The following is a 24,984-nucleotide window of genomic DNA, read 5'->3' as shown; positions in this document are numbered from 1 at the left end:
AATTACTGCATGAAGGGGGATAGTATTAGATTATGTATGTTGTTATGGAATTAATTAAATGCTTTAAGGATACTTTGAGAATAAAGTATCAATTATGAAAGAAGAAGGTGTTTCTTTATGAAAGAAGAGTTCTACAAATTAATGCATGAAGGGGCAAAGTATTAGATTCTGCATGTTGTTGTGAAATCAATGTAAATGCTTTAAGGATGCTTTGAGAGTAAAGTATCTATTATAATGATGTTGTTGTTATGTTGTTGAAAGAATATTCTCATAAACACATATTAGCATGATGTGAAAGGTTTTCTAATATAATAAGCTTCTTAGTTTGAAAGGCTTTCTAACCTAATTGAATCAAAGGCTAAAAGTTATTATGAATGATCATGGATGGTGAAAGGTTTACACATGCATGGTCTAAGGAGTTATTCTATAATAAGGTAAGTCAATACTTAATAACTTTTCTTTTGGGATTTAAGATTCGGACCGAGTGGATACTGATGTGAGATGGAAGCTCTCCCGTAGTAGAGGTCGTGTTTCTAGAAGCAATCTCTTGGATTGAAAGATCTCTCCAGTAGAGACTGAGTTACTAGTAACAATATCCTTAACCCTTAAACTATGTGCCCTCATAGGTTGATTATCTAGTGGATCCACTTAAGAAGTTCATGGTTCTACTTGGGCAAGTAATACAACCTTTTTCGGTGTGGGAGACACCGGGGGATCATGGTATAGCTCATGTGGTCCCTATGTCGGTTAAGGCTTATTCCCATACTAACATGAATAATGAACTAAGGTTACTCCAAAAAGTATCGCATATGAGTTCAATGGTTTTAAAGAGGATGTTAACTTGCATTGATCATGTTTTATGAAGGATATTTTCTAACTCCTATTTTTGTTATGTTTTAACTTAGTTAATTGCATGTCATGAAATGAAATGTCCCTTTTAGCATGTTTTATGCATGGCTATCATACTTAGTGGATTTTTATACTAATGCATAATTTTTCCTACATTTTCCCAAATGTATGGTCTGACGATCAGAGTCATTAGTTTCGTGGCTAAGTATTGATTTAGAGATTTCCGAGATTTGGTGAGTCCTCATTCTTGAAGGACGAAGTTTATTGTTTTTTATTTCTTTCATGTATTTACATTTTTTGGACATGATGTATGGGCTAGGACCAATTTCATCCTATTGTAATATATGGTTACGATGAGACAAAGTGTCTAGACTTCCGCTTTTCGTTTTTCTAAAATGGTTGGACTCTAAAATGTTATTTTATTCTTATTGTTCTAATTCTTGTGTAATGAGTAATTACATATAAGTGGCTTGTATGGAACCCTTCGGTGTTCTATACGCCATGTTAAATCGTGCGTGTACCCATTGGTCGTGACAGATCTCCCACAAATCACAATGCATCTTGGTGGCTCCCTGGTAAATGGAATACCAAGAACTATGGGCTTCTGGCAAGATATGTTCCCTCAAGTCATCAGCATTAGGAACACACAAATGACCTTGATATCTAACTACTCCATATCTCCCTTGGGAGAAAGCCTCAATAGACTTCCTAAGTACCATTTTTTCAAGTCAATCAATATTAGATCAAGACATCATAGATTCCACATACGCCAGAAAAGACGATTATGAACCATAACACCGCCCTTGGTAGAGTCTACTAATTGAAAAACCAATGATGCAAAAGTGTAAGCATCTCGAACCAACTCTTTCTTATCATCCTCAATACAAGCATCACAACCCATAGATAATCGATTAAGAGCGTCCACCACCACATTCACCTTATTGGGGTCATAGAGAACATTCATATCATAATTTTTCAATAACTTAAGCCACCTTCTTTGTCAAAGATTTAGATCCTTTTGGTTAAACACATATTGTAAGCGCTTATGGTCGGTTAAAACATCACATGAACACCATAAAAATAATACCTCCAAATCTTTAAGGTAAATACAACCGCCACTAATTCTTCTCATAAATCTTAAGTTCCCTTGAAGTGTAGGCAATAACTTTCCAATTTTGCATAAGAACACATCCTATCCCAATTCTAGAGGCATCACAATAAACCACAAAACCCTCTGTCCCTTCAGGTAAATTCAACACTAGATCAAAAGTAAAAATATATCCTTCAACTCTTGAAAACTCTTCTCACAAGCTTTGGGACCATATAAACTTAGCTTTCTTGTGATTCAATGCAACTAATGGAGAGGTAATCTAAGAAACCCCTCAACAAACCTTCTAAAATAACCAGGCAAACCCAAGAAACTTCTAGTATCCAAAGGAAATATAGGTCTTGGCCAACTCTTGACCACATCTGTCTTAATATGATCTACCACTATTCCCTTACTTGAAATAATGTGAGCTAGAAAATCCACGGATATTAACCAAAATCACATTTTCTAAACTCTGCAAAAAAAAATTGGTCATTAGGAATTCGCAACACGATTCTGAAATGATCAGTATGTTCATCTTGACTCCTGGAGTAAATCAATATATCATCGATGAACACAATCATAAATGCGTCAAGGTTTATCTAAAAACCCTATTCATAAAATCCATAAATGTTGTTGGAGAATTATTCAATCCAAAGGACATTACAAAAAACTCATAATGACCATACCGAGTTTGAAAAGTCGTCTTCGGAATATCAACTACTTTCACCTTTAGTTGGTGATAACCCGAACGAAGATGAATCTTAGAGAAGTAACCTGCCTGTTGAAGTTGGTAAAACAAATCATATATCCGTGTAAGAGGATAATTATTCTTAATGGTCACCTTGTTTAACTGGCGATAGTTAATGCACATACGAAGAAAACCATCCTTCTTTCTAACAAACAAAACAGAAGCACCCTATGGGGATATACTTAGTAAGATGAAGCCCTTATCGTAAAAGTCTTTCAAATTGTTCTTTTAAATATTTTAGTTCTTCCGGAGTCATACGATAAGGAGAAAGTGAATTAGGTTGCGTATCTGCAGGAAGGTCAATACGAAAGTCTATTTCACTTCAGGAGGAATATCGGGTAAATCATGTAGGAACACTTTTGAAAACTCATTAAAAATAGGGTCTGACTCAAGAGTAGGGTTTTTGGAATCCAAATCCCTCAAACTAACTAGATGTTAAATGAAACCCTTAGAAATCATCTTTCTAGCTTTCAAAAAGGAAACAAATTGAACCTTAGGCATACAATCCCCCTCTCTCCACTCTAGGGTAGGCTTATTCAGGAACTAAAACTTGACTATACGGGTTTCACAATCAATAACATAAAAATCTAGCATATCAAGCTCTAAAAAATCAACAAGAGTAACTCTATGGGATAAGGAAACGGGACATTTCTCATAGACCCTATCAGCCGAAATAGAATCACCAACAAGAGTAGAGACAAAACAAAAGATCTAGTCGGGCTCGCCAAGATGATCTGGCGGATCGTTGTCTTCTCCTTAGCTCGTCTTTCTCTTGCTTCAGGCTTCATGTGTTTGAATCTCATCTGGTGAGCTCATTTGGATCTATCTTTCACGTTCAACGGATCATTGAGTACCACCTCGTTCGTCTTTTAAAACTTCATATTTCATCCAAGACTTGTCACCTTCGGTGATGGTCATTTAGTTCGTCTATCTCTTTCGATGAGTCACTGTTTTGCTCATTAGTTCTCCGAGCCTCAAATATCTTTAATTGTAAGCACTATCACTTTGCGAGGTCAGGAAATTTGGGCGATTACCCCTTTCTTTTTAGGTGACTGCCGACGTGAAGTTTACACTTCTTTCCCTACTTTTGGTCATTCTTTCAAGTATTCATCTTTGCCTTGTCATATCATCAGAATAGGACATAATTAGGCATTGAGGACAATACTTGTTGAACTAAAAAATGTCTCAAATGAGTGTAAATTTACCACTCATCATAGCACTAGTCATAGCCCTAAGGTGCTATATCTGAATTTCTTTCCAACTTCGATTGTAAGTTTCAACTTTGCAACTTTTAGCTCTTTTTGGTGTTATTCTCCACATTTTTTACATGAAATCATATCTAATCACATTTATTAGTTAAATATCAAGAATATTACTATAGGCATAAAATGAATAGTAATTAAACAATTATTTTCCTCGAAACAAAGTAAAACATGGAGAAAAAATTGGCAAAATGAACGTAAAATTAGCCTAAATCATGTTTCAATAAATATTTGGCGATAGTTAATTAAGAAAGTCTCACACCCATAATTCAGATATGGAACTCAAAAAAATTAAAATATTTTTGATGTTTTTTTAACCCTCACTCAATAATAATACAATTGATAACTATCCAAAAAGATACAAAAAGTTCCAAAAGACATGAGAGAAGATGATAGACGGTTCAAAAGATTCGTTGTTAGGAAATTGTGGAAGATGAAAGAAGTTGATGATATGGAGCAGGTTGAATGTGTACAACTTTTAATTGTTATTGAGTTTAAAGTCACACTATACTACTTGTCAACTAATTGTTATTGAGTTTAGAGTCACACTATACTACTTGTCAACTAAGTTGTTGTGTCTTATACTAGCTGAAGTAGACTAACTTATTATACTTGTGGTAGTAGTAGTAAACCTAGACTTGTGTCAATTATATATTTATATTATAGTATGGCTCTCCTCCTGTATAAAGAGCATATATTTGACAGTTTTAATCACCAATAGATTAATAGAAACTTTGATTCACTCTAATCTTAACGTGAGATTTCTACAGAAATGACAGAAGAAAGAGTATATATATATATATATATGGAGAAGGTCGATAACGCCGTATTCACATTCAACAGTCCACACTATGTAAATAGCTTTATTACAGAGACGCTAGAATTTTGATGAGGGGACTCATTCTAAATCCTCGACAGTACAAAGCTTTCAGCCAACCACTTAGAATAGATTCTTCTGTCTACTTATACCTGAATTTCAATATTCCATTTGTACATCTCTTGTTGTGGAACTGGGATATTCATAGTCAGCAGTCCATATTCTTTGTTGTAGTTATAGAGGGTGTCTGCTCCATCTATTGAACATTTGACGGGTATTTGGGAAATGTAAACGCCAAAGCGGCCACATCCCCTGACCTTGAGTGAGACTGTTGCAGTTGGAGATTGGCTTGTATCATCAGAATGTACTTGATACTGATCAATGGCACCACTACTGTTGATCATATCCATCAGCCCAATTGGAGCAAAAGATATGTTTGTCACAACTTCCTACAATTATAATAATAGTTTATTTTAGTTATAAAAATAGAAAGTGTTAAAGAAGCAAGTTAAAAAAAAGGTGTTACCTTGACAGGAGAAAAGTGAAATACTTCATATTCAAGAACTTTAAGTGTTACAGGCAATGAAGCACCTCTGGGTAGGAAAACCAGTTTCCCTATATGTAGATTGAATAGATTAATTGCTAATTGTACACCAGTCATAAATTGCTAATCGTAACACCAGTCATAAATTGCTAATCCTAACACCAGTCATTGGTTTACCTGATGTAAAGCAATAAGCTATAGAATCCCCATTCCAGTCAATGGTCTCAACATCAGTTGCTTGGACTGAAGTTGTAAGTGTGCCAGGGGATGCATCATGAATACGCGTCTTCTTTGTCACCTTGCACCACCCAGCACCTTGGCAGTTAAATACACCAACCACACCACTGTATTTGTTCACGTTCCATATTTTGAGTAAGCTGTCCAATATAAAAACATCAACCTTAGCTTAAGCTTCATCACATTTTATCCTCCTACTTTTAATATTTCATTACCATTTTTACCTTTACTCTAAATATAATCAAATTTTAATTGCCTTCCAAAAAAATAACAAATCAAAATTACTATGCTCAATGAGAATACAATCGTAATAAGCAATTTATAACATTTAATTTCCATCAAGTTTCTTAATTGCTACATGCAAGGTTCTACTCCCCCTCAGTCCTGTCCAATAGTGAACAAGTAACTAGGAAGAGAGAACACAAACTAAATAAGCAATTTTAACAATAAATCACCATTAATTTTAATAAACTCGTAATTGCTATAACCCGTGCTATTAAATACTTACTATTTATCATCTAAAACATTAAATGTCATAAAGTCAAGGATAAAATAGTAATATTATCCCTATTATTTATTGTTTTTTTAAGTGGTTTGCCAAGTTAATAGTGAAAAATATTGTTGGACACGTAGAGTATTATAAATCTTTTATTGTATTGTTAAAAAAAAACTTTTTGTTTGTTTAAAAAAAACAGTGTGACATGACATCCTATTAAGAGAGCAGTGTACATTTTGAGGAAAAACAGAAAATAGTTGGACTTAGGGTGATATTGTGGTCCTAAAAAAACAAAAGAAATATAATAAGGCAAATTCTCAAAAATGGATGACTATCTAAGGTATTTACTAGAAGGACACACAAAGAGAAAAGAAAGAAAGAAGGATGAGGAGGAAGAGAAGAAGGAAGAATAAATCATTAATGGCTAAAGTGAAAGGAAGAAGAAGTGAGTTCCAGACAATTCGGGTAATTTAGAAAAGTTGGGCCAATTTTCTCGTAAATCGAATGGCCGATTGACAACATTGCCTAATTCTTTCTATTATTCTTATGTTACTATTTATACGATTCTAAAAGTGGGAAGATGGAAAGCATAATAGTGTAAAGTAAAATTACAAAAACATATTCTTTAAAAGTTGAATTACCAAATATTCTCTCATCTAAAAGTAAGAACACTTTGCATTAAAAGTTAACATGTAACATTTTCTTTTAATTATTATTATTACGTATAACAATTACACCTCATTAGGGCATATCTCCAACTGTATTTTTATTTTACCCTTCAAATATAGTGTTTTTTATTTTTTTAGACAACCAGCTTCAAATCAATTCTTTATTTGTTCGACCATCATATTAAAAGTCTTTTAGAGTTCACATCGTATATTAAATGCAATAGCAGTGCCATTCTTGTTGTTTCTCTTTGTGTATGACCTTTTGATTACAAAAATGCTAATTGATGAGCTCAAGCAAGATATGGCAAGCTTTCGAAATGTCTGATCTTGGTCTTGTGAAAGGAGATTACTCAAGGAAAAGATGAGTTTTTCCATTGCCAAGAAAAGTAGGCAAAGGAAATTCTCAAGAAATTCAAAATGTTTGGTCTTACAACAACAAGACCCGATATATTGTATGTTGTAAGTGTTTTATCAAGGTTCATGGATTATCTGAGTGAAGTACATTTGCAAGCATCCAAAAGAATTGTGTGATACGTAAAAGGTATCATCAGCTATGAAGTAAAGTTTTAGAAGAGACAACCTATGGAGCTTTGTGGGTACTTAGACAGTGATTGGGGCGGTTCCGAGGATGATGCAAATAGTAATACAGGGTATTGTTTTAGTCTTGGTTCTGGCATTTCCTCACGGAGTTGTAAGAAACAAGATATGGTGGCTCAATCTACTGTCGAAGGCCGAGTTTTGTAGCAGCTGCAACAGCAGTAAATCAAGCATTGTGGCTAAAGAAAATTTTGGTTGGTCCGCATATGGAGCCGACTGGAAGCATCGAAGGACAATGAAGAAGCAAATAGCTATATCTCATAATCATGTGTTTCATTGAAGAACTAAGCACTTCAAAATAAAGTTTTTCTTCTCGAGAGCAGCGCAAAAGTATGGAGATATAAGGCCGGTCTATTGCAAGACGGAAAAATAATTGGCTGATATGTTCACTATGTCTTTACCAATCAGCAAGTTTGAGATTCTTAGATAGAGAATTGGAGTTTGCAGTTTTCAGAGCATGGAGGAGTGTTAGGAATTTACTTTTGAACTGCAGTTGATTTATTTTTACTGCTTTATATTAAATAAAACGTAGTCAATTAGTTGTTAGCCATCTATTCCTATTATTTAGGAGTTAGTTAGTGATTTAGGGAATCTCCTAATGTGTGTTTAATGCTTTCTATTTCATTTTAGGTCTTATAAATGTAACCTGCAGGCATCAATAAAAGTTATCCGCTGATATTCTTCTTACTTCTCTGCCTTCTAATATCTTGTAGTTCTGATATTATTAACCAACAATATTGACTAGAAAGAGCAAGATATTATGAAAAATTAAATTATGTCAGTAAGGGAAAGAAAAAAGGAGGAGAAAAGTAAAAATCAAGTCCTGAACTACATAAGTTTAAGACATTTACATTCAAGCAAGAATCATTGATATATTAATACCATTAAAGACTATATTATCTTAATTACCTTCACATATATGATCGCAAATGCAGTATCCCACTTTCATAAACTTTTATCTAATGAATAAAATATAAATGATAAAATTAATATTGTTAATTTCAACATTTCCTCTTTTATAATTCAACCTTTTAATTTTATAGAAGTTCAATAATAATGATAAGGGACAGACGTGCAACCATATATACAAGGAGAGAATTGCAAACCTTGTCCCGTCTCTTGCTGGATCAACAAATAGGCAATCTCGAGTAGGTCTGCCAGGCAATTGAGCGCGAAGTACTGATCCATCAGGAAGGATAAGCTTCTTCAGAAGCTCGAAGTTGTGATTTCCGGGTTTGTCACTGAATGACATAAATAGAGACAAGGTTAGGTAACAGTTCCAAGTTAAAATAAGAAAGAGGAAGAACCAGACGCTAGTAAAAAAAAATTACCTCACATAAATTGGTGATCCTCCAACTGCTCTAGCTGCAGCATGATATTCTGCAGTACGGTGAAGACTCTGCAATAAACATCTCAGTTATTGAATTACCTTATTTTACATCTAATGCATTCATTACTGACTGACTTCAACTGACTATCATATGCAAACATCACGCACCAACATTGAATCGTCAAAAACAAGTATAAAAATAAAGGTAAATTAAATGTCAGACACTAACGTGGAACATGTCCCAATCTGGTTGCATGAATTCTCCCAAGAACAATGAGTTGTAGCAAACAGAAGATATATGGATGGTGTGAGAAGCTGGATCACGAGGATAATAATCATCAGAAGCTCTAACTAGAGCGGTTTGCTTAGAACTGTAGAGCCCATCAGTGTTGTGATTCATGCAGGCAATGCATCCATTGTCAGGAAAGTTTTGAGCAATGGATGCTTCAAGGGCCTGGATATAGCTTCTCGTGATGGATACTCTACCACCATGGCCAGCACCAAGTGTTTCAATGATGTTCTGGACATCAACCTTGACTCCATCAACCCCACAGGATGCCAGATAGGCATGTAGTTCATTATAAAAGTTAAACACCTTTTTTGGGTGCACTAAACCTAAGCCATTAACTGCAAGACTATCCATAACAATGTCAGGTTGGTTTCCCATCACACCAGGAGACTGAATGGGGTACACCAATGCAGTGTCATAGTGCTCGAGCCCAGGACCAGAAGGGTGCACTCCACCCCAGTAACCAGCTAGGGCATGCCATACGTATACATACCTACATAGAAAATAGTAAGTATCACTTCACTACCAGTAGATCCTTTGAGAAAAGAGGAAAAGATTCGAGTGCTGAGACGTCCTTTAAATTCAACAGAAAACTAAGAATTCAATTATAAGTAAAAAGGAATAGTGGTGTGTGCAATTTTAGAAATTCTATAAAATACAACGATCGGAAGTTGCAAACCTACTTGACACTGTGTTGTTTCTTGGCTTCCTCCACTACATGCTTCAGGCCTTTTTTTTGGAACTTGTTGTTTTCTTTAATTCCTGTTAGCCTGTTGGCGAACCTACAAAACAAACATGGGAGATCATACATGCAATTTTATTTACTATATCTATAAGTTACGGTAAAATAATTATTGAACATAGCTGAAATCTCACTGTGCTCCTTCTTGTACTACACAGTTAGTGTCCTTGGGTGCTTCATTGCCAATCTGTTGCCAACCATCATCAATTATCAGGAAACGTGGGCGAACACCACCCTTGGATAAGCTGTGGTAAAAGTATTTAACATGGATTCGTTCAAGCCGAAAGACATGTCCAAACAAAAACTAAGAAACAACCAAATTACCTGTTGAGACCATCCTCGACACCCTCTGCTGTGACCTCAGTGTAAAAGGCATCCCATGTGCACCACCCAAACCAATCAATAATTGAGGGCAACTACATGATAGAGGATATTGACAGGCCTGGTTCAGATAATGGTGATTTCACAATAAATAAACAACTAACTATTTACCTTCTTCTTCTCTCTGTGATGGAAAGTTTGCAAGTGTTGCTCAACAGATCTGTTGAACAGAACACATTATTTACAGAGTGTAGAAAGGCTTGTAGTTGGAGTAGCAATGACATTACTATTTCACACTAGTGCAGAGTTATTTTCAAATAAAGAAGTTGGAGCTTACTTCACAGCCTGTGTAATGACTTGAAAGGGATTGGTCCCAGCATGGATGTAGACAAGATAAAGGCCTTGGTTGGTTTTAACAGCATTATCTCCTGCAAAAACAAGGCATAATTGGTTGTTTCTAGTTTCTATAATGGATGGAAGAATATAACTGAGATTGAAACTGACCACTTTCAAGGCAAATCTCGATTTGGTTCATCAGATTGCCTTGAAGAACAGCACGAAACTGTCCTTCAAGTAGAGGGAGGAAGACGGTGTAAATAATTGGGGCATGGTCGTCTTTGGTCTCGAGAAGCATGAACTGGGTCTCCAAAGGAATATCATTTCCACATGTCCCCATTCTCTGAGTCATCCACCATAGCTTGAAACGGAATAAACACATGAACCGAGTATCCCTGATAACAAGAAAATGAAAATCCATTTGGCATGGTTATGGGGAGATAAAATAGACAAATAGGTCTTACTCTAAGACCCCAACAGGGAAGAGATGGAAGCATTTGGTCTCTGAAGCAGTTGCTCCAATAAATGCACCAGTAACAAGTCCCACACCAGATCCAGGTGTTAAGATAATGTTGTCAGGTACACTCTTGAGTATGGTGTTGCCATGGACAATGAGGTTGCCATCATTGATGGAGATGTTAGGTGTCACTGTCATCTTAGGAGATCTTTCACAATTAAATTATGAGTCAATCACATAGATTTAATGAGTGATCCAAAATGCAAAGCATATACTATACTATAGTGAGATGAGATTGTACTTTTTGTAAATAAATAAATTAAAAAAACAAAACTATACCTGAAACTCCTTTGAGGGAGGGAAGAAAGAAATGATTGGTATTTGGTTGAAAAAATGAAGAGTCTTGTTGGATTTAAAACACTCCATCATTCTTCCAGAACTAACTATCTCTGTCCTATTCCCTACATACATAACACGTACACTCCACAATTTGGCATGTGAAACTTGTCTTTTTCCTCTTTCTTCTTCTTTTTTTCTTTTAAATACGTAATTGTTTAGCAGCCCTACCTACTTTTTGATCTTTTATGAATTCAGACTAATTTCCTTAAATAATTATAACTAACGAAAAATTACATAAATTAATACATTTTAAAAAATAATTACTGATTTTAGCGATACTTTTTGTTTATTACCATTTATAGCAATACTGTAATAAATCTGTAATATGTATTAAAGGTGAATTATTTATGCAATATATTTGAATTATAATTGTTTTTGAAATATATTGTGTTTGTTTGGTAAAAAATGGTCACATTGTGTTATAAGTGTATTAAAATGTGTGATAAATGTATTATCCATCATTAAAACTTGTATTATATGTGAATAATAAATTGTTCTTTGTAATATGTATTAAAATTGTATTATAAATGAATTAAAAGCGATCAAGTGAAAAAAAAATATTGTTACTATAAATGGTAAATATTTTATTATTATAGCACATTTATGTAAATTTCCCTATAACTAATTACATATCTTCAAATTATAAGCCCATATCTCAAAGTTTCTTTTAACAATTAAAAAAACATGAATTTTGAAAAGAAAAAAGAAAAATACTGAATATTTTGAGTTTGTATATTTATATAATAATATTAATTTGCAAATCAGTTGTTTGGTTGTGACTTGTGAGTGCTCAAAAATATATGCATTTTAGCTTTATTATATTTATTTATACTTTGAATTCAATAAAACCACATTATGGACTCCTTTTTAAAAGCAAATAGTATTTTCACTTAAATGTAGGCAAAAAGAACACGCTTTCTCAATATTTTACTTGGCTTTTTAAATTTAAAATCAATTATAACTGTCCAACTAGGAAGTTAGTATTCCCAATAAATTTTCATAGCATGAAAGTTAATTGCAATCAAAGAAAATAAAAGAAAATTGTGATTTTTTTATTGATGAATTTGTCTTGTTCTCTTGATTCTTCTCTCTTAAACTTCTCCTAGATTCAAGGGAGGGTCTTTAGTAGAGTACTTCTCAAATTGTTGGATGATGTAGACCTCCTTGAGATGTATCTGATCTTCAGGAAAGTCGCCGGAAAGTACTTTCTCGTTTAAAGTTCATCTATGGGAAGAACTTACTCAAAATAACCTGTTAAAAGACGAAATTGCTCTAAAACACCTCTGAACTCATAAATTCTTTTTGAAATCAAAGTTAGTCTTTTTTAACAAAAAATATGATACATGTAGGAATACTTAGTTTCCTTATATTCTTTCTCAATCATTCATAGATCTCTTCACAAAACTCATATTTTCTTTTTCAAAATATTAGTCGAAGACCATTTTTTGGTTAAAAAGGGTTCTCAATAATAACTCTACAAATACTCCATTAAAATTCAACAATAGGGTTCATGCTGAAAAAATAGACATGAACAATCAACTCAAGAATCTTAATGCAAGATATAATAAATTAATAATTAGGAAATACAATTCAGAACTCATCAATGAAACTCATCTCAAGAATTAACAAATTTAAGGATGTAACCCTTGATTATACTTTACTGATAAAAGTAGATGTAGGAGATGATCTTCAAGAAAGAACAATATAAAGCAACATTCAAAACTCCCATTAAGAGAAAAACGGAATCCCCCAAGTTGTTTCGGAACCGGAAAAAAGAAGTGGTTTTTTTGCACTGCTTATTTGACCAACAAACATCAAAATTGTAGGAGATGATCTTCAACAATGCCTATGATTGAAGAAAATAATGAGAGAAACTAAGAAGTGAACAATGGAGAACAAGAGTTTTTTTCTATTGAAACGATTTGGATCGAGTCGGGTTTTGAATAATTTAATTTAAATTAAATTAATAAAAAGAGTGAGCACCACGCGTCTGTTTGCGGTAGAGAAAATGGGTCAAAATGGTTCTTTTACAAAGATGTTTGATTTTTTTGTGGGGTAATAGGACGTCCTTTAAGTTATTGTGTCTTTATGAAAATTCAAAACAACTTTAGGAGTTACTTTATGTCTTTTCTCTTTTTAACAAAAAATATAATACATATGGGAATACTTAGTTACCTTATACTCTTTCTCAATCATGCATAGAACTCTTCACAAATATCATATTTTCTTTCTCCAAATATTACTTGAAGACCATTGTTTGGTTAAAAAGGGTTCTCAACATAATAACTCTACAAATACTCCATTAAAACTCAACAACAAAGTTCATGCTGAAAAAATAGACATGAACAACCAACTCAAGAATCTCAATGCAAGATATAATAACTTAAAAATTAGAAAATAGAATTCAGAACTCATCAAAGAAACTCATCTCAAGAATTATCAAAATTAAGGATGTAACCCTTGATTATTCTTTACTGATAAAAAGTAGATGTAGGATGTGAGGACAAACTCGGTCCATCACTATGATGGCCTTTCACACCTGGATAACGAAGTTTATGGCGAAATCAACAAAACTCAAAGAACACTCGAACCCTAGATTTTTTCCTCTTGGAACCTTGTTCTAATGACTTTAAGTGTTAATGAATGTAAAACAATTAACACTTAGAGATCCCTTAATTAGGTGTAAAATATTGTGATTTAGGCTTAAAATATAAATTAAAATGACGTAATTTAAGTACCAAACACATAGGGAAAAGACCAAACGACCTCAGCTTAAAAATTGATGAATTGCCCCTTCAAGAAAGTCTTTATGGACCGTTTAAGGGTCCACGTTATGTAACTAAGGCCTTATCGAACCTAAAAGGAATGAATGGTAAAAAAATGATTAAAGAAGAATTGGAGTCCATGAGAACCAACAGAGTTTCAAATCTAGCCGACCTTCCTAAGGACGTAAATTTATTGGAAATAAATGAATTTTCAAAGTTATACACAAATTGGATAGGTTAATAGAAAGACACAAAGCACGATTGGTGGCAAAAGGTTTTACTCAAGATTTTATAATAGACTATGTGGAAATTTTTTCACCAATTGTAAAGTTTACTTCCATACGATTACTTATAGATATTGTTACACGTTTAGATCTAGAATTACACCAAATGAACATGAATACCAGTTTTCTCAATGGAGAATTAAATGACGAAATCTACATGGAACAACCAGTAAGTTTCGTTATTAAAGGCCAAGAAAAGAGTAAGTAAATTGAAAAGATCAATTTATGGCCTAAAGCAATCTTCAAGGCAGTGGTTTCGAAGTGATGTTATTTGATTTCACCATGATCGATAAAGATCATTGCATCTATGTGAAAAAATTCAACAAGAAATTTGTAGTTCTTTATCTTTACGTAGATAATATTTTACTAGCAAGTATGTGAAATATGTCAAGTCATGACTTTCAAAATCATTTTACATGAAAGATATGTGAAGCCGGCTATATATTGGGTGTTAAAATCTAAAGAGACCAGTCCAAGAATTTTTGAGTTTATCTCAAGACTTACATAGAGAAAATACTGAAACGCTTTCGAATATATAGTTGCAAATCCATGGATACTCTTGTAGCAAGAGGTAAAATTTTAAGTCTTGAGATGTGTCCAAGACTGAAAAAGAAAAGGAAGATGTGTCTCGAGTTCTGTATTCTGGTGTTGTGGGGAATTTGATGTATGATATGATGTATACTCGTCCAAATATTTTTTATGTGATAAGTTTGGTTAGTAGATATCAATTCAATCTTGGAAGAGGTCATTAAAAAGCAGTAAAAAGAATATTCTGATACTTGAAGGGAACTGCAGATCATTCATTATGTTATAGTAGAATCTGATTTATTAAAAGTTAAACATATGATATTTAGGTTGGTGACCGGAATGATAGAAAATCAATATTCGGTTATGCTTTCTTACTAAACGGTGATGTTATTTCATGGAAAATTAAGAAGCAAACTTGCACAACTCTTTCAACCATGGAACCTAAATTTGTGGCTTGTGGATCTGCAGTATAAGAAGTTGTTTTGTTAAAGAGATTTTTTGAGCATTTGAGTATTGCAAAAAATTCTAAGGATCCTATGATTCTATATTATGGCTATCACATACATGAAGGATCCTAAATATCACAACAAGACCAAACACATAGACATCAAGTATAACTTTGTGAGAGATGCAGTGACAAGTGGAGAAATAACTTTGTAATACATTTTTGGGAAAATACACAAGTACCCCCTCAACCTATGCCTCAAAATTTCAGAGACACACTTATACTATACTAAGATCCTATTACCCCCCTGAACTTATTTTATTAGTAATTTTCTACCCCTTTTCGACCTGCGTGGCATTAACTTGAAAAAAAAAGTCAACTAGCGTTGGGCCCACAAGATAGTGTCACGTAGGACGAAAAGGGGTAGAAAAATATCAATAAAATAAGTTCAGGGGGGTAATAGGATCTTAGTATAGTATAAGTGTGTCTCTGAGATTTCGAGCATAGGTTGAGGGGGTACTTGTGCATTATCCCTACATTCTTTGACGAAGGTCATATTTGGAGCCTTGTTTGAAAAGCATGTTAAGGCTCTAGGTTTGTGTAAAATGTGATGATATTTTAGTATTGTATGATAACTTAGTTGTTATCATATTCTCTTCTATACAATATTATTGAATTTATTTTTTTATATAATATGCATGTAATATTTTGTAAGATAAAATGTGTCAAGCAAGTCGCAAGATTGTGTCTCTCACATGAACAATCGTCTCTTCCATCAGGGAACGTGAAGAAATGAGTTACACCACTACATTATGTCACGTTTTATGAACTACAAAAGTATTTCTCTAAGAAAATGAGTTTAAGGATCATTGAGGAGAGAAACTAGGGTTAGACATCTAAAGGTATTTAGACCAAGGTCTATACAATATTGGATAACCGAAACAAATAACACATATACCTGTATAAAGTGAAAAAATCATTGCACGTACTTCATACCACATGTGTGAAGCGATTAATGGGTCAATTAAAGAATAGTTCTCTGCTTCTTCATCATGTGAGATCTCGAAAAGTTAAAAATAACTTTTCAACAAAATTCCCTTAGACCTTTTGTTGTTTCTTGAAGTTTCAATCAATGTTGCAACTTTAGCGTGTTACTAATAGGCATGAATGATTTGGTAATTCAGTGCATGTCTAGAAAAATAGTTGAGTTGGAACAGATAGATTCGAGTAGAAAGAAAAGAAGATTAATTGAATAAAAAACTTGTACACACAAGCTGGCTATTGCACTAGGCATATTGGTATTGAGTGTCTATAAAGTTAAACATGAACTCGAATTAACCTCTTTAAGAGGATGAGGTTTCGAATAAGTAACTACTGAAGTAGTGAATGATGTCTGGGTATTATGAGTAATAGTGTCCTTAAAATAAGAGCGAATTCTTTTCACGTGTGATTGGATTCCTATATAGGGCTTGTAAAACCTTAAAGGTAAGCTCTTGATGCTCACAAGTCACAGAACTATTTATCGTATGAATTGTCTGTCTAATTGATGTTCTGTTGGCTTGATCTTGTCTATCGCGTGAAAAGTCGGAGATGTAAGTTTTTTGTTTTGGGGGCTCGATCCGATTTTGACTGACTCTATCCGTTTCTATTTGATCCAAATAATTAATTAATTAATTAAATGGATAATGCTTTTTAAATAATAAGCGGGAATAATTACAAAGTAATTGTTCAACCTCTCCTTAAAAGACTCTAGAGAAAGTATCTTTTTAAACGTGGAAAAAAGGGTAGAACGTGAAAAAACAAAGATCAGAAAAGAAAACATATCCTAGTTTTTACACAAATTAATCAACACACTAAGGACACTCTTAGTTTGTGAATTTCACTACGTTTTCTTTGAGAGACGGAGTTGATCTTGTAATTTCTTGGATTTGGAGTGAATCTATATCAAAGACATTGTCAAATATTATCGCTGCAAGTATTAAGGTATACATCTTGTTGTTGCTTTGCCATTAAAAAATCCTTCAAATTTGACATTCCAAGTGAAATTAAGTTGTTAATTTTGAGGTAAGTAAGATTTTAACTACATGCGATTTTATCTTATGATTTGAAATCATGAGATGAAATTTTCAATTCTCTAAAGAGCTTGATTTGGGAATTTCATTTCATAATTTCATATTTTTAAAAATATATATAAAAATTGACCACAAATTTATATTTTGTTAAAAAAAAAACCTTTTTACATCTATATATGATTATTTTTTTGCGAGAATGTCAAAGAGTGACAACATAGTTGTGTGATAGTGTATTATATTGCAACTCATGTTCAATTTTGTTTTTTTATTGAAAAAAAAATGTATGTTGTAATTTTTTAGGATAACTTTATGATGTGTATTATAATTTTGTTATGACGTTTGTTTGTTTGGTAAGGTTGTATAAAGAATTGAGGCAATTTTAATAATTTTATAGTTTATGGGGGTTTTATGTCTATGAGCAAAATATATAACTTAAAATTGCATATCCAAACAAAACATCAATTTACCTCATTCATGATTTCAAATTATAAATTTGTTGGGCACACAACCCCTTAATTTACTTGTTTTCGTCAAAAGCATGTTCTTATGTGAAGATTATGTGCATTAACCCATGCATGTAGTTATCATGTTGTTCATTTTTAGGGAAAAGACATAAATTCTCCTTTAAATTTGTCCTGAAAAATCAGTTACACGTTTCAATTATCATGGCAATCTATTACACACATTTACTACTTAAAATTAATTTAATACCACCGTGGTGCGTGTAAAACTACTCTCATAGTATGTGGTGTATTAGGCTCACTACCACATCAACGTTATGTCAACGCCATATCAGAAATTATAATTTTTTATATATTTTTCTTTTCTTTTCTTTATTACTTTTAACTTTTCTTTTTTTAACTATGTTTTACACTAATTAATTCCTAATTAACTATTATAATTTCATAATAATTATATCTTCTTCATAGAAAAATGGTAAAGAAGAAACTTTTAGTAATGACCATCAAGAAAACTGCCCACAATCTGGATCTGATTCATGGACGAGATGAATTTTGTCATTTCAAAATGTACCCACAAGAAGGTTGCTTTAATTTCTTACCATTGATTGGCCATGGAAACTAAGTTTCTATTGTTTCATTTCAGTGTGAGCAAATTCATTGCGACGTGAAAATTAGGTATACAGCATATTTTATAATAATATTCTCAATCTATAACATTAGAGTTTGTCTTTTAATGTATAACATTTAATATAGCAAGTTATAGCATATTATCAAAAATAAAACTAAAAATTTAAATAATTTAAAATAATTAATAAAAAAAGGACCAATTTTGAAATGAAAAATAGCATCTTTTTTTATTTAAATGAAATACATTTAATAGAAAGATAATTGATTAGCACCTTTTAAGGAAATTTAAAAAAATCTGATTATATCTAGTTACTTTAAAACACTCAATTTAGTTGAAAATCAAATTAAGTTGTGATTTATTTCCTTAAAACTTCTCTAACAAATTGATATCATTGTAAAATCTATTTTTTTTTCTCGCGTTTCTCTCAATTTTTTTAGCAGATTTCATTTCATTTTTGTTTTAGTTTTTTGTATTTATTGAATATATTTTGCTGTTGAAAAAACGTAATTTGTTGTGATGGACAATACTTTATCTATATTAGTTAAACATGGTGGAAGGTGAAATTCAACAAGTTGGTATTTGTTACATTTTGTTGGTTTGTGTTTGGTTGTTAATCAATATATATAATATTATTTTTTTTGTATACAACAGTGTTTTATTATAAACCATATTTCAAAAAAAGCACGAACTATATAGATGTTTAAGTTATAATAAAATTGAAGATTCCAATTTGTTATGTTTTTAAAGTACGAAGTTTGTTGTGAATAGCAATTTCTGTGTGTGACATCATGTACTTTTAAATAATTGTGTATGAATTATATGTGAATTATGTATCATTTTAGTATTTAGTATATTTTGATATATGTTACTGTTTGGTAAACGAAGGTAATTCTGTATGAAATGTTTTCAATATGTGTATGAAATTTATATTTATTTTTTGTAGATATTCTGTTTGTGAATGAATTATATATTATGTTAGTATTTAGTATATTTTGAATATATGTTACTGTTTGGTAAACGAAGGTAAATTATGTATGAAATGTTTCCAATATGAGTATGAAATTTGTATTTATTTTTTGTAGATATTCTGTTTGTGAATGAATTAGGTATTATGTTAGTATTTAGTATATTTTGAATATATGTTACTGTTTGGTAAACGAAGGTAAATTCTGTATGAAATGTTTCCAATATGTGTATGAAATTTGTATTTATTTTTTGTAAATATTCTGTTTGTGAAAAAAATGTAGATATGGCATGTGATGATGAAATGTATATTAATTGTATATGAAATGGGTATGAATTTATGTTTTATGTGTATGAGCTATCTTTTCAAAGTAATTTCGATATGTTATAGTTTTTTGAAAGGTATAATAAGTGTGTATGAATGGTGTATACATTATTTTGTAATTAATATGTATTATGTTGTACTAATTTTTATTTTAATGTTGTGAAACAGGTAAATATGTGAAACAAGTACATATATGATGCGTCTACTCTGTATAGTGGTCTAGTTAGTGCGATAATATCACAACTTAATATAGATGTTAATATAAGTGCTATTGAGATAAAATATATTGTTGGTGATATGTGTATACCTATTAGTATTCACAATGATGTTGGGATAAGGGTTTTTCTAGATCAAAAGAGAGTAAATTTAGATTTCTTTACAAAATATCCATTGTGCATCTCTTTGAAAGATTGTGAGATGTATAATCAAGATTCTGGAGTTATTACTGATAGAATACATTCTGAAGTTAGTTTAACACAAACTAATGTTGATTTATACTCTAACAATTCTATCCGTTTGACTGGAGTAAAATTAGACGAATATGTCGATGAGAATAGTGAAGGAGATAATGATGTAATAAATGACCATTCCAACCTATTTGTACTTGAGAATCAGATTTACAATAATAGGGAAACACTTAAGGAGGTGATGAGGCATGTTGGACTTGTCGAAAAATTCAAAATTCGTGTACAGCGTTCTAATGCATCTAAGTAAGTACACGTCATTGTTTTTATTTATGTTTTTTATTTGATTTGTTTTGCTGTATAAAATTTAAATGTATATTTTTTTATTTGTTAAACAGTTATCACATGATTTGTCTTTCTGAGAGTTGTTCTTGGATGATGAATGCATCTAGTTTGAATAAATCAAGTTTATTCAAAGTTAGGAAGTACAATGCTGAACACACTTGTTCTGTTAGAGATAGAGTGTATGCAAGACGTCAGGGGATAACTAACATTGTAGCTGTCTTAGTAATGGATAAGTATATTGATCCATCTACTGTATACACTCCAAAGGATATAGCTGATGATATGTTGAAATTGCATGATGTTTCGCTAACATACATACAGGCGTGGAGAGCTAAAGAAAAAGTTAAAATTTGTGCGTGGAGATCCGGGCGAATCATATGCCAAACTACCAGGTAATTTCGAAGTAAATTATGAATTAGAAGTTTTTTTAATTGTGAAAATAAAAAAAATTACTATACAGTTTGTTTTCAGAATGAAATAAAATTTTCTGTGTAGTATCCTTTATGTATCAATTTTGTATCCTTTATGTGTGTATCTATATTTAAATAGGTATTAAAGTATGTATCCTTTTTGTATCAATTAAGTGTTCTTTATGTATCCATTCAGTTATGTATATGATGTTTTACACTATCGTATTGTATAATTGAAAAAAATTCAGGTTATCTATACATATTGGAGCAAACATATCCGGAATCCGTCTTGAAAATAGAAAGAAAGGAATTGATAAATTCTTATACGCATTTGTTGCATTAGAAGCTTGTATTAGAGGCTGGAGTATTGTAGCGAATTGTAGTTGTTGATAGGGCAGGATTAAAATGTTCATATGGTGGTACAATGTTGACTGTCAGCACCATGGATCCGGGAGGTAATTTTTGATCCCATTATACAATAAAAAAATATATGATATTACGAATGTTTCCAATTTGTGTGATATTTTTTTCAAAAAATGGATCAGGTCATATACTTTCATTGGCGTATGCGATAGTGGATTCTGAAAACGACGTTTCATGGACCTGGTTCTTTGAAAAGTTTAAAGAAGCGTATGGAGTTAGACAAAACATGTGTTTTATGTCAGATCGAAATGAGAGCATATAGAAAGAGACTGCTACTGTATATCCTGAATGTGAACATTATTCCTGCATATGGCACCTATCATGTAATGTGTTAAAGAAATTCAATCGGAATACTGAAGATTTGAAGATTTTATTTTTTACAGTGGCAAAGGCTTATACAAAACACTAGTTTGAGACGATTACGAGAAGAATAGACCAGATCGATCCGCGAATAAGACCTTACTTATTTGATATTGGTTATACCAAATGGTCAAGAGCTTATTTGAATTGTAAGCGCACATGGATCATGACTTCAAACATCGCCGAGTCATTGAATAATGTTAACAGGTTAGCAAGGAGGTTACCATTGATTTCACTTCTTGAATTTATGAGGATAACAATTCAAAGATGGATTCACAAGCACAATGAGGAGGCTGATAAAACAGCATCTGATCTGACAAAAAAATATTATTTGTATCTCCAGAAAAGTATTGTTTTGTCTTGCAATGTGAGGGTATGTTTTTTTCTCAATTCAATAATAATTAAATGTATTTTATTTCAAAAAATTTAGTGGCATATAAATTTTAACAATTTCACATTGAAATTGTTGTTAAGGTGATACCTTCAACTGTTGATATGCATGATGTAGCTGAAGGAGCAAAGAAGTACATAGTAAAGTTGAACACAAAGATGTGTAATTGCGAAAGATTTCAACATTATGAAATACCATGTGGTCATGTAATCACAGTTCTTAGATACAGAAAGTTGCATGAAGCAGATTTCTGTTCTGCTTTTTATAGCTTGAAGAATTTCAAAGATGCATATGTCATCTTGCTGAACCTATCCCATGCGAGAGTACATGAGATATACCAAGTTATATTTTAGAGCCTAAATGATGCCACCCGGTCCAAAGAAAACAGCGGGAAGATCAATACTTGAGCGATGGAAGGGGTTTGCTGACGTGAAATTTAAAAGGTCAAAAATCACTTGCATTAGATGCCGTTAAGTTGGACAGAACAGAAAGACATGTTCAAATTATCCAGTGCTTAAAAAATGATTTCTTGTGTTTATGTTGTTTTGACTGTTAGACACAATTTTTTATGTATGTATTGCATTTTGGTATCATTAACAGTGAAACACACTATTTATAAATGTGAACTAATGTATACAATTATTATTCAAATTCCATACATAGTATATAATGCATACATGAATACTACTGAAAGACAAATTTCATACAAAATTCATACAAAAATAAAATAAAATAAACATACATCAATTAACTTCTATTAATTATGGCATACGTAATTCATATAAGTTTCATACATAATGATAAAAAAAATTCAACAAATTTTGGTACATGAATGTATTGTTAAATTATTTCATACAAAGTTGCAATATATCTCAAACAATATGCATACATAGTTGATACATATTTATACAAAGGTAATATATATGTATATCAAAAAATATATGATATTTATCATACTCGAAATATAAGATAGTAAAAGTGTGAACTAATGTATACAAATATTCATATTTCATACAAAGTTTCATACATAATGATAAAATATTTTCAACAAGTTTTGGTACATGAATGAATTGTTAAATTATTTCATACAAAGTTGCAATATATTTCAAACAATATGCATACATAGTTGATACATATTTATACAAAGGTGATAATGTATGTTTATCAATAAATATATGATATTTATCATACTCGAAATATAAGATAGTAAAAGTGTGAACTAATGTATACAATTATTATTAAAATTTCATACATAGTATATAGTGCATACAACATTCATATTATATGGATCAACTATTTTTTTAAAATTTCTAAAATGTACAATGAATCCCGCTGATATACAAATCGTGTACAAAATGCATACAAAATTCAAATATAATAATGATACAAAGTTTATACATAATTCATACATATTTCATACAAAATTTCATACATATTTCATACAAAGTTCGTACATGATAAATCATTTTCAACATATTTTGGTACATGAATTTATTGTTAAATTAGTTCATATAAAGTTGCAAGATATTTCTAACAATATGCATAAATATTGGATACATATTTATACAGAAGTGATAATATATGTGTATCAAAAAATATATGATATTTGTCATAGTCAAAAAATAAGATAGTAAAAGTGTTGTGTTATATGTATAAACGTAGTAATCAGTTCATACAAAAATAAGGGTAACATTGATAAATTATATAAACAAAATTGAAATTCATATTAATAAAAAAAATGGAAAATATCATAAATTGTTATATTGTTTAAAAAAATAAGTAGTTCAAAAAAGAATGCAAAGCGTGGACTGAACTTTTTCTATTTCCTATCAGTGGTCTTGGAGTGGGATAATTGTAGTGTCCATAACTTGTTCTTTTTGCGTGCGAGGTCTACCATACTTGCTGGCAACTGTACTCGTAACTTCACTGTCGCTTATTGCTCCCTCTTCATTCTTTGATTTTGCATAGTTTCAAAGTAACGTGGCATACCTCTGACGATGATATATTGCATCGACATCAATATCAGACACATCAAAAATATCATAGCTGATATATTCGGCAAAAAGAGAGGAGTATAGACCACAATCGCTGTAATCAATTTAAAATTAGAAATTTCTATAGTAACTAAAAAATTAATATAGTATAGAGATTACATACTTGAAACTGTCTTCTTGTTGAGGAACATGTGTCACATGTTTGATTTCGAGAGGTTTGGATTGAAACTTGTTTTGATATTCAGGGATATTGTTTTCATATAGATCAAGTCTTTTGCCATAAAATTCTGTACTTGTTAGAAATAATGGTATCATGATTGCAAGTTTATCAACAGCTTCATTAACTAATTTGTTGTGAACAACTCCGCCACTCACCGAATCGTATACATGTAGAGATCTACGCTTGATTCTGAATGCAACAAGAAACCAATGGAATTTCTCAAAAATATTGACAGGGATAAGGATTTCACCGATTCTGTCCCAAGCAATGTTAGCAAGCAGCATAAATTCTCTAATGCACTGACCAACATCGTGGTCGGGGGCAATTGATCTCATGTCGCAATCTGACAGTCTCCACTGTTTCTCAATGTTGTCAATCTACGCCATAAATCAACAGTCAACAGTGTTGTATGAAATTGATGTTTGGAAGTATTTTGCCTTCTTTTGAAGATAATACATAATTGTATTAATATGTTGTTACAACAAAAAAGAATAAATAAAACACATTCGATATTTCATACATTGTCGTATCATATACACATCTATATCAGTATATGCACACATTATATAAACAATGTATATACATGTTTCATACATAGCTCATACACACATAATGCAAACATAAAAATTATTTCATAATTCACATATTAGTAATGCATTAGTTGTTACTTAAATTCGTAGATCAATTATTACACAAATTCAAACAATTTTAAAAAACAACATTTGTTACGTAAACTAATATAGAGTTCAAGTAAATACTAATACAACATATGGGTATCAAAAAC

General features: G+C 31.7%; 1 protein-coding gene across 2 annotated transcripts; it reads right to left on the bottom strand.

Moving 5' to 3' along the window:
* Positions 1–4,722: 4,722 nt before the first annotated feature.
* Positions 4,723–11,282, bottom strand: LOC107014380 (probable galactinol--sucrose galactosyltransferase 2). Of its 2 annotated transcripts, none has more exons than XM_015214264.2 (14): positions 11,123–11,282; positions 10,791–10,991; positions 10,495–10,721; positions 10,328–10,418; positions 10,162–10,210; positions 9,994–10,085; positions 9,804–9,914; positions 9,611–9,709; positions 8,868–9,420; positions 8,640–8,707; positions 8,415–8,549; positions 5,488–5,687; positions 5,293–5,381; positions 4,723–5,215 (listed from the first exon to the last, which is right to left on the bottom strand). In XM_015214264.2, exons 2-14 carry the CDS (start codon positions 10,979–10,981, stop codon positions 4,913–4,915), a joined length of 2,208 nt encoding a protein of 735 aa, XP_015069750.1. In that variant the 5' UTR covers positions 10,982–10,991; positions 11,123–11,282; the 3' UTR covers positions 4,723–4,912. The 2 variants fall into 2 exon arrangements, with proteins under 2 accessions (XP_015069750.1, XP_027771612.1); XM_027915811.1 differs by having other exon boundaries at positions 10,791–10,981; positions 11,123–11,244.
* Between the last annotated feature and the right edge of the window lie 13,702 nt (positions 11,283–24,984).

This window comes from Solanum pennellii, chromosome 3 (genome assembly GCF_001406875.1).
Source record: "Solanum pennellii chromosome 3, SPENNV200".
Lineage (NCBI taxonomy): Eukaryota > Viridiplantae > Streptophyta > Magnoliopsida > Solanales > Solanaceae > Solanum > Solanum pennellii.
The sequence above is the reverse complement of the archived record's forward strand: the minus strand, read 5'-3'. Positions and strand labels throughout refer to the sequence as shown.